Genomic DNA, 15,180 nt, shown 5'->3' on the forward strand with positions numbered 1-15,180 from the left:
TATACTTCTTCATTTTGCAGAATATCTGAACCTATAATTTTTGTTTATTTACACATTGGCTACACTTTATGGGCATTTTTGTTAGCCCAAACACACACTGTGTAAAGGTCTTGGAATTTTGAAGAGTATGGTATCACAGATATGCCTAATTTCATTCTCTTCTCTTGTTCTCTTCCCTCCTGGTCCTCTTGATGCTTCCTCTATATTCTCAGCCTGTCAGAGCCCACTGGTGGCCTGATGGCATGTATACACTCCTGCTTTGAGGCAGGGCTACTCTCTCAGTTCTAACCTCCAGTTGCCTGCACTTTCTTTTTTCTTTAAGCCAAGAAGGAGACTCCATACTTCTCCTTGCTATAATATTTATGCCTTTCTACTCTCACCATCTGAGCATTCCTTCCCACTTTTTACCCAGATCCCCACTGCCATGTGTATGACCACTGTTCCCTCACCAATCCTCAACTGTTGCCTTTCATTTATTTAAAAAAAAAAAAAAAATCCTTTCACATACTGGAATCTTCCAGCAAATCTCTCAAGTATATATGTGACATAAGTGGAATGCAATTGCATTGTTTTTTAAAATACTCTTCAAAGGGGATGCTGGACACTTAGCAATAGCCAGCAGAAGGAGGAGGCTATGACAGATTCAGAAGGAATAAATGGCACTGATGGGTCTTTGGAACTACAGCTCTCCTTGCTTGGTTCCCTGCCCACTGAGAGGCATGTATTTTTATTACTTACTTACTTACTTATTTATTTATTTATTTATTTATTTATTTATTTATTTATTTATTTTGGGAACAAGAACCAAGTTTATTTGTTCATTACTTGCATTTGAAGTATTCCTCGATGACATCTTTTGCCTGAGACTCTTTGCCATAGTCCTTAACCACCACACAACTGCAACCAACCACTTTACGGGGTTTTCCCTCTCTGTCAATTTTACAGAGGCCTACCCATTCCCCTAGTTTCTTGTTGTCATCAGCCTTGATTAGGTTGATTTGGTGTTCAGCACAAAGGGCCTTCACCAACTTGACATACATAGGCTTATCATAGTTGGATACAAGCACACAAAGATGGGCTTGGCGCTTGTCTAAGGCTTTGGCAGCTTTGCGAATTCCACGTGGTAGGCCATCGTGGATGAGGGCGGTCTTTGGCACCTCTTGTAAAGCAGTATTAACGTCCATTACACCTCCCGCAGCAATGCCTTCCTCGGCCATGGCGGTGGATTACGAGTGTAGCCGAATCTTGACTGCACGGGACCCTCCGCCTCCGCGCGACTGGGCGGCGGCAGGGAAAGAGTGAGAGGCATGTATTTTTAGATTCCGGTTACTGCTTTGCTCAGGATCATGAACCAGTTAATATGAAGACAGCGGGCTTGAAATGAGCAAGACGAAGACAGTGAGAAACAAAAACCATAAAACCCCTCAGAACCAGCAATGTTATTTATCACAGATTTCTTCTCAATATCCAACACAGAAATAGCCTACTTTATCCAAAATTTCAACATAGCCTATTGCCCACCAGGAATGGTCTCATAAATTGGGTTGAATTAATATCAATATTTCTTTTGGCCTTGCTGCTCCCTGACAGCAGTATTTCCTCCTTATGTCTAAAAAGTATTAGGCATTCACACAGCTACGTAGTTGATGCGCTCACTAAATTTTTTCACAAACTATTGTTTCTCATAATTGTCATGAAGTATTTGTAGGTCTCAGAAGGAAAATACCTACCCTTGGTTTTAATGACTTCGTTTGGCAAAGTAACCAGGTCAGTCTAGACACTGGCCATTATGGTTCATTACAGGATGGAGAATGTCCAAGCACAAGGTCAGGTTCAAGTAGTGGGGAGAGTTTCAGGGTAAGACGTGGGGCAAGACCTGTCTGGGAGGCAGGGGAACAGAAGGATTAAGAACCTGGATTGGAATCCCAGGTCTGCCCCTGACCAACAGAGTCATCTAAGGCAAATTATGTATCTTCTTGGTAACTTGGTTTCTCTGTGTATAAAATGGGGATAATAATCGTTTCTACTTCAGAGACTTAGTGATTAGAATGAAATGAGTTAATGTGTGTAAAGTGCTGGTACATAAAAAAACTTACACACGTTGAATAAATTTTAAAAATCAAAACTCTAAGTTTGACACCCACAGGTATCAACCTTTGTGAATTTAAGCAGAAGATATTGGTTAGCTCATTGAATCTTTAGGAAGAATGGATGGGCAGTCCATGGAGCTGGTTCCATGAAGACAGCACAGATACTGCAGTTTGCTAATGCCACATTGCTTCTTCCCAGAAGGAATTCTGTAGCACCCCTGTCTGCCTGGGCCACCAGTCTCCACTTCCATGTTTGGGGCAGGTGAAGGCTCATGTCCGGTAGATTAGAACTCATGTCATAATTGTAAGGAAGCTTATCAAGTTGGAGGTAAGCATAACCTCACAAATCTGAGGAATTCCCAGTGTTAGAAATGGAAGACACTGAGAAGTCAAAAAGAATGTTCAATGGGTAAAGGGCACCAAGAAATAAAGGTTAAAGGAATATTAAGGGGCACCTGGGTGGCTTGGTTGGTTAAGCACCCGCCTCTTGATTTCAGCTCAGGTCATGATCTCAGGGTTGGGGGATTGAGCCCTGCGATGGGCTCCTCACTGGGTATGTAGCCTGCTTAAGATTCTTTCTCTCCCTCTTTCTCTGCTCCTCCCCACTGCTCACCTGCCTGTGCACTCTCTCTCACACACACACACAAAAATAATAATAATAATTAAAAAAAAGAATATTAAGTGAAAAAACCAGCAATCCACACATAAGGCTGAACATATTGTAGGCTATCTACAAATACTTACTGATCAAATCTGGATAAGAAGTTGTTCTAAGGAGATGAAAAGTGGGTAGAAGAGAAAATCTTCCAGGATACCTTAAGGAGCTCAGGGACAGTGCAGGGAAACTACTTGGTCTTCAAATATATGATTGCCTTTGTCAGTTTTTCCGTTCTTTCTTTCAAGATCCTCATGTTTATGATTCTACATCCCAGGCCCTTCATCTACTGCAACCCTCCTCCTCTACCCTCTCTGTAAGGACTGTTTTGCATCCCATTTTTCTCTCAATCAACTATTGATTCTTTTCCCTGCAGAAGCATTCACCAAAAATTGAGGTGGCAACTGATATACCTTTAATGTGTGAAGTTTCCCAGGGAGCATTTACATTTCAAGGGAAAAACAAAGCCTTCAAACTCTGGAAAAGTGATAAAAGGTGGGGACAGTATTATGTGGCAGAGAGCTCTTCCTGTAAAATCACTCTAGCTAAAGCACCTGCCTGCAATGCCAACCCAGCTCTGCAAAGGGCCCTTCCTCATGCTTAGTGGCTGCAAATGAGGCAGACTTGTCTACAGACACAAGGCTTCTGAGGGTCGACCACTGAGCACGTGCCCATCACAAGGTGCATGCGTCCACCCTCTTCTTTTCAGTCACCATTTACACCATCCACCTTTTGTCCTATGAAGACATAGCCTTCCCTAAAGCCCAGTTCACCCCATTTTCTCCTCTCCTAAAGATTAAAAATAGCACTCTCTTCAATGACCTCAATAATTTAGAACCCATGAATAAGTCATTTGCCCAAGAGGCTCCACTGGGGCGTCTATTTTTACTTATCGGCTCTCACCAAGCAGAGTGACCTCTCTCAAGGAGCCAACATTGATGCCCGTTGATCTTCTGGCTTCTCAGGGAGTGCATGCAATGCAAAGTCTTTTCTCAAGGGCAAAGATGGATCAATAGGTGTCACAGACTTCAGAATGTGCATAACCAAACATGAACTTAGGCATATATGCCTTGTCCAGCACTCCTGGAGCTGCCTAGAGCATGCCCCAGGAGGAACACTTTCTATAAAGTAGGCAGGCAAATGCTTCCAACAGTGGTCCTCCTTGGGGCCCCTTCTTCCTTAAGACACCATTTCGAAACATTGACCCTCAACAGAAGAGCAATACCATAGCTCAGGTCCCTAAACCCATGGGGCTGCCCCAGCCTCCCAACTACATGCCTCCTTCATCCGCCTTCAAGACACATTCTCTTGCCCCATCTTGGCTATGTACTACTTTCAGGAAGGTTAGACATTTACTCTGGGCCCATCCAGTGGTCACTGTGAAGACTCCATCTTAGGCTTTTGGCCACCACTTTATAAAAATAAGTTTGATTCCCCCCCCATATTGTCATATCTTGGGATTGTTCTAGATCCCCCCCTCTTCAAGCCATAGGATTCTGTTATAAGCTAGGTGCTGGATTGGGTAACCTTAAAGCTCCCTTCCAATTTTGAGAATCTCTAATTCTAAGAGAAAATTGAAGGGGCCCTAGAAGAATTCATTGGCTTTTGTAGAGAGGAGACAGGGAGGGACAGCTTTCCATATCATGTTAGTGAAGGATAGTGGTAGGAACAGGAGTGGCTTATGCTGGAGTGGATGAATAGATCTCTCTAATAGAACAAAGGGAACACTCCAGAAAATCATGAAAAAATGTGGTTGGATGGGTTTACTGGATGCCTTGAAAATCAGGCAGAGGAATTCCAAGTTGGTGCTACAGGCAAAAAAAAAAAAAAAAAAAAAGCCATTGTCATGCTCTTGAGCTGGGGAATGCTAGGAAGAACATCGTGTCTTTAGGGTGAGAAACCAGTGGTCATCGCTAGTGAAGGTGAAACATCTCTCCCATTATATGCACAATGTAGTGAAAATGAACATCCCTGAGGCTAGATGTGTAGCTCAGAAACAGGAATGCAAGGCAGTTCTCTCTCCTTTCACAGTTCTTATTTCTCTGTAACTCTCATCTCTCAGATCATGATGAGGTGGTTTGCTGGATGTTCCAGAGGCAGCTAATGAGATGCAGCTATAATCTATTCACCTCATAGCCATCACTAGAACCAGACTACCTTCTTCCCCTGCTGCATTTCCTAGGTGCCCACGGGGGCTGGCACAGTGTGGGCTGAGGGGCCCTGGGGGTGGGCTGTCCTCACCCAGGGGGGTCACCACTCCTCCTCAGGCCTGCAGGGAATGGAAGGGACACAGGCCTCTTGCTGCCAGAAGGCCAGAATGAACAAAGAAAAACCCTGCAGGAAGGGAAACAGGAATGTTTGAATACAGAAATAGTTTGGGAACAAAGAAGAGAAAACCAAACTCAAAGAGCCTCTAACCCAAAGAAGAGTAACGAGCACTCTGTATAAAATCACAGAGGACAGAAAAAGGAAGAAGCAGGGCTTAGAGGAGGGTAGGACTATAACATTATCTTCACAGGTAAGCTTGCTTCCTAGCAAGGGCTGGTAATAGGCCGAGTCACCTAAGAAGGTTGTGAAATCTGCCTGCAGGTCTTTAAAAATAGCTCCAATTTGGATTTGCTTGGAGGGGTGAAGAGATGACATACTGGGAGATGAGAAGCTGTACTAGTCAGACTTTCAAAGTTCTTCCTAATAAAGTAATCATGTCTTTTTCTTTTTAGTTGAATTGAATTAATTTAGCTCAAATTTATCGAGAGGGTTAATATCTGGTGTGTTTTGCGTGTGTGCTCTTGTCTTGACGCCTGCACTTGCTATGTTTGAGATTCTCCCAGGCCCAGCTATCTGCCTTCAGAAGGCCACACTTGACGGCCCCACATCTCAAGAAATCAGCCATGCTTCCTCATTCTGCCATATGTACATTCTGCCGCAATTTAAGTAGCTGAACATAAACTGTTTTGTATTCTTTACTGTTGGCCAAGTGTTGGTCTTTAATCTCAACTCATTGCCAACTCAACAAGGCAGAGACAATATTTAATACTTTGTCTTTTCCCCCCAGATGTCTGCGCAGGCTGCTGCAGTTTAATAATTTTTTATTGATTGACAGTAAAGGAAATGTCAAATAAATTGGGTACATGTAAATTAATATTTATTGAACATCCACATGTACAAGGTGTTTTAAAATCCTTATTTAGCAATTTTTAAAAACACTAGCACTTTTAGAAAACAGCTTCCAAGGTAGCTTAAGATTTTGTTAGCCTAGCATTTTGTCACAGGCAACGTGTTGGTTGCTTAGGACATGATCACATACAGATTACCAGTAAATACAACTTAAAAACTAGATTCTGGAAAGCAAAAAGAAAGAGTAGGAGAAGAAACTGGATTTGAAAATTGAGCAGAAGAAATCTTTTTTTTTTTTTTTTAAAGATTTTATTTATTTATTTGAGAGAGAGAGAGCACATGAGAGGGGGGAAGGTCAGAGGGAGAAGCAGACTCCCTGCCGAGCAGGGAGCCCGATGCGGGACTTGATCCAGGGACTCCAGGATCATGACCTGAGCCGAAGGCAGTCGCTTAACCAACTGAGCCACCCAGGCGCCCCGAGCAGAAGAAATCTTGATCAAAAAAAGATAATATCAGAGAATATTGCATATCTAGAGCATACTAACAGGTCAGTCTGTCATGACACTGGCAGTTAGGTTAACAACAACAAAAAAAAGGAATATGGCCACCAAGGGAATGGCAAGAGTATTGGTTTAGGACCAGGAGTCAAATGCATATGGTGGTGGGTTGCTTTCTTGTCTGGGAAAGTGAACTCAGAGACTTTTGATGCCAACTTGGTCTGGAGTCCTGGGATTCTATTGCCAAATTCCCAGGAATAATCTGTTTTAGAGTGAAGGAAAGAAACAATCCACTGTGGTTTAGAGACATGGATTGACTGAAGCCCAAATGGATAGAAGTTAAGGATTAGTAGAAAGTATAAGACTTGATTTCTTTAAATCTTGCTCCTTCCGTATCGTTCTTAAAAATATAGCATCTTGAAATGTGTCACACTTAATTTTAAGAAAAGATAATGACACAGCCGTGTGATCTGAGGAATTTTAGTTAACTTTTCTGACCCTAACTGTAGAAGACCAAGACAAGTCTCTCCATCAACTTGGTTGACAAAGTAACAAAGTTAAAAAATCTGGGTGCAATGGTTACAACTCCATAACCAAGGCACAATCCCTATTCTCTTATTGAGGATTTAGTAAATTAGCTTAATCTCAGTCAAAGTACCTCTGGAGAGCTAAATTTACGGTGATAAAACTGTAAAACATTCTAATGCCACATCATAAATGGATTGCAATTTCATGGTGAATTAGATTGCAATCAGATACCCAATAATGACAAGGAACACTTTAGCCTTCAATGATGCAGAGGCCCTTCAGAATCCCATAGGACTCTAGTGTTAAGGAGCTTCACTTTGAACCACAAAACCCCGGATACCTGAAAACCAGGACATTTGAATTTTCTGGTTATTTGGGTATAATTATGGTCTTATCATAGATCACAAAATGAATAATTAGGAGGCAGAATTTAGATATCTGACATAATTTCCCTATTTTCCAGGAAATAAGAATTTAGGTATCCTTGAGTTCTTTGTACTTTAACCTTGTTTTATTAATGATAAATGATATACTATTTGAGTCTCTTCCAATTATATTATCTGCACTTCCCAAACTCTTTCACATCCTGGCATAGATAGGAAAGAATAATAATAGTAATAATAATACACCTGTGGTGTCCCCTAGCTATCACGAACACGTGATCTCCCAGCATCCTCATCCTCCCGGAACTCAGCACCTTGGGTGAGTAGAAAGGACACGAACAGCCTCACGGAAAAGAAGGAAAGAAGAAGCGGCGTGCGCGCGTTCCCAAGTGGAGCGAGCAGAGACAGTTGTTTGTAGGCGGCAGCAGCTGCTGTCCTCAGGGAATTCTGCTGACAGTATGAGAGTAGGGCATGATGTCACAGGGACTCTGGCTTGGCCAGAACAGCATGGTGTCCCGGGCAGCTGATCTGTTCATCCGGATTGAAAAGATTTCTTCTCCTGCTGCTCTGCCACCCTCCCCTTCGCCCTGCCAGTCTGAGTGATAATTGTAAGGCCATGCAGTTCCTTTCAGAAGTAGGCCATGGGATCCAGGGCTGGCTGTTTTCATTGTTGGCATGTTGCAATTATCACCGAGGATGGCTCTGATGACAGCATAATACATGTGGTGTTTTGTGCTAAAAAAGTCAGTGCCAATGGCTTGAAGAGCAAAACTTGCCAGTGATCCGAGCTCAGGGTCAATATGACATAGGATCTGTGTGGGCCCCGATTCATGGTCACCTTTATCACCCTCAAGATTATTTCTACAGAATAGTTTTTAGATCCAGTTCTTGGGAAGCAATGAAAGAGAAATTCTTCTCTGTTCAGGAACTCTTTAGCTCTTAACAGGGTGACAAGGGGATACTTTGTACATGTGTCAGTGGTTAGAATTCAAATTTATCTGAACTTGAGAGGAAGATGTTAGCCTCAGAATAGGACTTTAACAATGTCTAAATCCTAAATGTTAGCCTCAGAGGAAATCTACCACTTAGTAGCTGTGTGATCTGAGGAATTTTAGTTAACTTTTCTGATCCTAACTGTTAAAAAAAAAAAGGTATAATAATAACCACTTTATAGACTTGTTAGAATTACATGATTAAATGTAAGTAAAATACTTAGCACAAAGCCTGGCCCGATGAAAATGCTACATAAATAGCAGTTATTGTATTTGTAGCTGTTATTACAGATACCACTTGGGTTTTTAGGAAGGGAACTCAGTAGAAAAACATTATTAGCATGATTGCTAAATTCTTGGTACTGACCAAGTCACGTGACTATCATATAGTTAATTAGAATCATGTTACCAGTTGTAACCTCTTCAAAAATCTTAATATGTTACGTTGGTGAGAAAAAAATAATGTTATGTTGGTGAACAAAAAAATAATAATCTCAAATAAGAGGAGGACGATTTGGAGCATGCACCCCTCCACCAGAGCAATCTCAAACTTGAAAATGACTTCAGGACATCAAGAAGTTTAAGTATTCTTTTGTTGGACAAGTTAAAAAAATGAATATAATATACACTTAATGTTGACATTTTTATACTAAAGGCTATAACTTAATCTTTCATATTACTGAACCTTCTAACATAAGTTAACTTTCCACATTATAGGGCTATTTTTATTTATCTAACCATGAACTATCAACCTGAAAAGGCTTTGCCTTATTCATTATTCAATATTAAGGGGCTACTTTTCACTTTGATATAAGTTACTAATTTATAGACTGCTTATACCTTAAGTCATCTGGTGACAAAGCACAGCTCCAGATGTAGATTTTGAATATAAGCAGCTTAAAGCAGGAGAATATTTAAGTCAGCTTGATGTTTGCTCAATAATTCATTACACAGAAACAATGAAAAAGAAGTGACTGTTAGGCAGAAGAATATCTTCTTCAGTCATATTCAACTATTACGTTTTCATTAAGTAAGTGTGTTTTATGCAATTGCGTTAGGAAATCATTATATTTCTGCAACAAAACTGACAATGCATAAAGACCTTGGTGGACTGGCTATTATAAAAGACAGATTCAAAATTCATTTGGAAATCACAGAGCAACACTTTGACGGTTAATGGATTCAGAGACCATCCACTCAAGATAAGAACACAAGAAACCAAGGAGACCAGGTCTACATTATTCCTCCAAATTAGCATTTATCGTAAAGTAGAGCTTTCAAGGTTTTCCATCCTGTTATTAATTATTCTCCCCTTCTCTTTCTTCTTTTCCAAATACAGAATATTGAGGCAAAAACTTAGTCTAGTCTCATGATTGTACAGATACATGGCAGTAGTGCTTAGTGGTTAAGAGTGGAGGCTCAGGAGTCAGGCTGACTCAGCCACTTTCCAGCTGTGTGGCCTTGGGAATCACTTGGAGAAGAGATTTGTCAGTACTTCTGTTTTCTGAACTCTAAAGTGAAAGTACAGGCTAATGAAAGTCTTTACAGTATTGGGTTATTGTGACAAGTCAATGGGACCATATATAAACGTTAGATGTTCTTACAAATGGGAGAACTGAAGCTGTGAGGAGTTAAGAGATTTGTTAAGGTTCCCCAGCTAGATGTCAGTGGAATCCAGTCTCCTCACTTCAGTGCAAGGCACCATGTTCTGCAAGTGAACAGCTGGTAGTGGACATGGATCCTCCCTGCCTACACAGCATCCATTCCTCTTTCTTCTGGTAATAACAACTTAATGTTTCCTTTGCAGAGCCCAACCCCACACTTAGTCCATGTGTCTCAGCTTTATTTTTGCAGTTGGAGGGGTTATCACTTAACTCAAGCCTGGGCAATCAGCCACCCTGACCACGAGGTTTGGTTCAAGGAGAGGCATTGGATTCCAAGTCAATGAGATGCCACCCAGGACTTTTGGCAGAAGAATTGGGAGACAAAGCCCTTGTTCAATACAAGTGACTATCAAGATATATGTTCAGAGCTCCTGATGGGCATCCTGCCCCTAAGAAATAAAGCCTGAAAGAAAAAGAAGTCAACAGAGGTGGAAAGATGGCTCATAAATGGAGAGAGAAATATTCATGGTGGTATCACTTGAACACCTAGATCAAGTCACACTTGAAGGTAGGGGAGGTCTCTCCTTGGACATTCCATTTAATTTCATTCATTTGATCCAATAAAGTGGATGCTGTCACTCAGATTAAAAAAGTTCTGACTTACACAGCATTTTAAAAATATACCGCATAATGCTAGCCTCAAGAACAAGCTTGAGTATTTTCATGTAAGAACGTACGCTGAAACACAAATCTTCCTGTTACAACACAGAGAGAAAATTCAATAGTCCGCCCTAATCCATGGTATTTTGTTATTGTCTTGGTCAGGTAAGCAACCTTGAGAAAGCCACAGAGGGTGGGATCTGGGGTCAGACCTGAGTTGGAATTCCAGCCCTCCCACAGGTTAGTCCTTCTGTTTGACTGGTTGTTTTAATCACTTGAGCCTTAGCTTCCTTACTGGAATAGATTTATTGCAAGGGTTCAGTGAGATGATGCATGCAAAATGCTAAGAATTAAGAAAGAACACAGTAGTGACAAAAATAAGGATGGCCCATGTTTATGGATGTGTTGGGTACTTCATGGATATTAACTCACTGACTCCTCATAACAACTTCATGTGGTAGGGGTTCCATTCCTCATTTTTCAGCTGAGGAAATTGAGAGGCAGGGAGGTTAAATAATCTGCACAAATCTGGATAACTAGTAAGTGCTGGAGCCAGAATCCTTGTTTCAGAAGCCAAACTCATTATAGATTGCCTCTCATTTTGTCCAACAACTATTAGCTGCTGAGGTGGTGCCATAAGTTCAAAAGCAGCTGACTGAGATTGAAGTAGTGATTTTGAAGCAATTGGGTCCAAAGTTTCAAGGATGTATAGGATGTAGGCCCTTCTCTCGAGGAGTTTATAATATAGCCAGGAGTGGAGTTAGGTGAGAAGAGACAAGTGTTATTTTGGAGAACTTATGGTAAACTCTCTGAACCTTTGTTTCCTCATCTGTAAAATGGATTTACCTATGTCCCAGGTTTTAGTAAGGGTTAAAACACATCATTACGAAAAGCACTCAGCAAGCTGCCTGGGGATCATCATCATTATTATTATCAGTATTTTTCCCAACATTGTCTATAAAAACAGGTAGATTGTGGCTCAAAGTTTGCAAATGCTCACAGAATTTGGTTTTCCTTAGTGATTTTTTTGGTGGACAGATCTTGTCTTCATGTTTAAACAAATGAAAGAAAAAGAAACCAAGAGGAGATTAAAAAAACCTGTGATTCTATTTATTAGCTGCCTCCTAAGAGCAAGCAAAATCGCTCAGGAAGAGCTTCAAAAGCAAAGACAGGGGAACCGCACATGAGTGTTTGTCCTTCCTCTGTGCCCTACAGCCCTGAAAAGGACGTGGCACATAGGGCTTCTAAGAAAGCACCTGGGAAGGGCAGGTTCCAGCACAGAAGAGCTCTTGAACAACAGAAGACCACCTTTGCTCACCTGTACAGTTCTTTCCAGGCAAAGAGCTCAGTTGGGCCTTGATCCTTCCCACATGTGATCTATATGGTCATTTTTATGCTCTTGTTTCTATCTCCTTGAGATGGTCTGTATTGGGCTTTGGCTATATCTCCACCTCCCCATTTCCCGCCAGGGTCATCACTTTCCAGGTCATGATCACACTCACCCCATCTTTCCAGGGGGCATGTTGACACATAGACTCCTCTCCTCATAGTGAGGAAGAGGTCCTCTTCTCCTCTATTTCTTACCACCTCCACCCAACTGCCATCTCCTGGTGAGTGGGACTCAGGGACCAAAGTTCTGCCTGGCACTAAAAAATATATATATACATACATATATATACACACACACACACACACATATATATTTAATTTTTTTTTATTAACATGTAATGTATTATTTGTTTCAGGGGTACAGGTCTGTGATTCATCAGTCTTACACAATTCACCATAGTACTTACCCTCCCCAATGTCTATCACCCAGCCACCCCATCCCTCCCAACCCCCTCTACGCCAGCAACCTTCAGTTTGTTTCCTGAGATTAAGAGTCTCTTATGGTTTGTCTCCCTCTCTGGTTTCATCTTGTTTCATTTTTCCCTCCCCTATTATCCACTGTCTTGTTTCTCAAATTCCTCATATCAGTGAGATCATATGATACTTGTCTTTCTCTGATTGACTTATTTCGCTTAGCATAATACCTTCTAGTTCCAACCATGTCATTGCAAATGGCAAGATTTCATTTTTTGATGGTTGCATAATATTCCATTGTATATATATATATCTCACATCTTCTTTATCCATTCATCTGTTGAAGGACATCTAGGCTCTTTCCATAGTTTGGCTATTGTGGACATTGCTGCTATAAACATTGGGGTGCATGTGCCCCTTCGGATCACTACATTTGTATCTTTGGGGTAAATACCCAGTAGCTGGCACTAAAAGTATAAATAAAAGACGTCCTTTGTCCTATTGGACAGAGCAGAACTATAGGAACCGCTTTATCTATAGTTGTAGCATCCAACTGAAAGATGGATAGAGAAGCGGGAATAGAGTCCACTTATTTTCAGTGGGTGGTGTTTTCCTATTTCCTTTTCCAAGAACTCATAGTTGGCCTCTGGTCATCCTCTGCACCCCAGAGCAGGATCACAACTCCCGAGAAGACAGAACAGCAAAAGCAAGAGTGGACAGTCTTGAAATCAATCTTGTTCCTATTCTTCTATCCCAGGAAGACAAATCTTGTGGTTTGCCTTGTTTACCTTGGTAAAATATTTTCAAAATTTAAAGCACTTCAGGGGGAAGAACAAATAACACAAATAAGTAAAAGTACCTTATCCCCCAGTCAGGAGGTCACGTGCCTTAGCATAAAGCTTAACACTTTCATATATTTTATTTCCTTTTATTTTTTCCTCTTCTTGGTGATCAAATGATAGTAATGAATATTTTCAGATGCTTTATTGTTGATCATTTTATTGTGAAGTTGCATAGACTCATTGCCAAAAATAAATCAGACAATACAAAAATGCATGGAAAGTAAAAGATCACACCAATGATCCCACTATTCAGTGCTGAGATTTTTAGACATTTTATTGTACGTTTTAACATATACCACAAAAAAAAAAGATCATGTCTTGTAGTCTGCTTTTGTCAAGATATTCTTAACATCTTATAATGTTAAAACATACAGACCTACTTTAAACCTTAAAAAACTCCTCCATAGTATTCCGTTAGATGGAGTTACTTGATTTATTTAATCAGTTCCTTATTGATAGACATTCAGATTGTTTTTAAGATTTTTTACAATGAACAACTCCCTGTATATCTTTCAGTACTTGTTTGGTTATTTTCTCAGGATGTATTTCTAGACTCTGGATTAAAAGGTTTTTGAACTTTTTTTTTTTTAAGATTTTATTTATTTACTTGAGAGAGAGAGAATGAGAGACAGAGAGCATGAGAGGGAGGAGGGTCAAAGGGAGAAGCAGACCCCCTGCCGAGCAGGGAGCCCGATGCGGGACTCGATCCCGGGACTCCAGGATCATGACCTGAGCCGAAGGCAGTCGCTTAACCAACTGAGCCACCCAGGCGCCCCGGTTTTTGAACTTTTAAACTCCTTTGTCAACTGTAGCTAAATTACCTTCCAGAAAGGTCTTCGGGGAATAGAATTACTTTTCACTTTTCCATGGATCACAGCATAGAAAAATTCAATGGCTCCCTGAAGATAATTCATTTACTCACTGAGGTGCCTACATATCCATCTGTTAATTGAGATGTTTTAGACATCGAGAGACCCATTAAAATCAGTCCATCCAAAGTCCATTATTTTTATAGACAAATTGAGGAAGGAAGGTGTGCGATTTCTGAACTCAAGGGCCTCTCTCCTCAGTCTTTCTTCAAATTGGAGGATGGTGTCTGCAACCTGATAGAGAGCCGTCCTGCCTGTGATGTTAAAGTTCTAGAATTTCTTTCATGGGTCTGTATTTTTCTGGTAATCAGTCCTTTCCATCAGAACTTTAACCCCAGTGGTCAGAGTCCAGACAGGCTTTCAGATCTGGTGTCTTAAAAAGACTTTTTTAAAGCTGGAAATGGTTCTCTTTAAGTCCCTTCTGGACCTAGGATTCAGGGCTGCTGTTTATAGACATTTTCCTCTGGAATCATGTGTGGTTAGTGCCAGGCCCTCCCTGATGACCACTAGGCGTCAGGCTTTCCCATCTCTCCTCCAACTGTGCTGCTTACTCAGTAATTAACTCATTTGCTCAGTCATTAGCTCTTATCTAAGTGGGCTTCTTTGTCATCATATGAACATGGTCATTATGATGCAGAATCCTCGCAGATTTCAACAGGACTTATTAAGTCCGACTGTCTCCTAGTTACTAGCTTTTCAACAGAGCTCTTCACTGCAAAGCTCAACACTTAAACCAGAGAAAGGTGGAAGAAAGACCCATAACCAGGCTTTCACTCTTCCCAAGTGAACCCACAGACTGTCACTGCCTTTCATTGCATAGACATCTGTACCCTTGCTGCTGGTAACATGCCAACGTGGAGCGCCCTGAGCACCACCCCTCATTCATCTTAAAGACAATGCAATGCCAAAGCAGGCAACACCAGGCTCTAAGCTCTGTACGTAAAATGAGTTGAAATAGAACATCACCAATCAACCACTTTTTGAGTGGCCACTGAATCTAGGATCCTGCACTTGAAGTCCACAAAAGGGTATTTTCATTCAGCCAGTCATTCAATTATCTACCAAGTACTTGTTGAACACCTCCAGGGGACTAGAAACCCAGTGATGAAGAAAACAACATGGGGGTAAATACACCAGCAA

The 15,180-nt window shown here is 41.1% G+C and overlaps 1 protein-coding gene across 1 annotated transcript; it reads right to left on the reverse strand.

Moving 5' to 3' along the window:
- Nucleotides 1-794: 794 nt before the first annotated feature.
- On the reverse strand, nt 795-1,293 carry LOC118002922 (40S ribosomal protein S12-like). Its single transcript, XM_034993526.1, has one exon. It carries the CDS (start codon nt 1,215-1,217, stop codon nt 822-824), a length of 396 nt encoding a protein of 131 aa, XP_034849417.1. The 5' UTR covers nt 1,218-1,293; the 3' UTR covers nt 795-821.
- Between the last annotated feature and the right edge of the window lie 13,887 nt (nt 1,294-15,180).

This window comes from Mirounga leonina, unplaced genomic scaffold, assembly GCF_011800145.1.
Source record: "Mirounga leonina isolate KUSES-001 unplaced genomic scaffold, KU_Mleo_1.0 Mir_91, whole genome shotgun sequence".
Taxonomy (NCBI): Eukaryota; Metazoa; Chordata; class Mammalia; order Carnivora; family Phocidae; genus Mirounga; species Mirounga leonina.

Coding starts and splice junctions, on each gene's coding strand:
- LOC118002922 (XM_034993526.1), bottom strand. CDS start 1,217: ATGGCCGAGGAAGGCATTGCTGCGGGAGGTGTAATGGACGTTAATACT.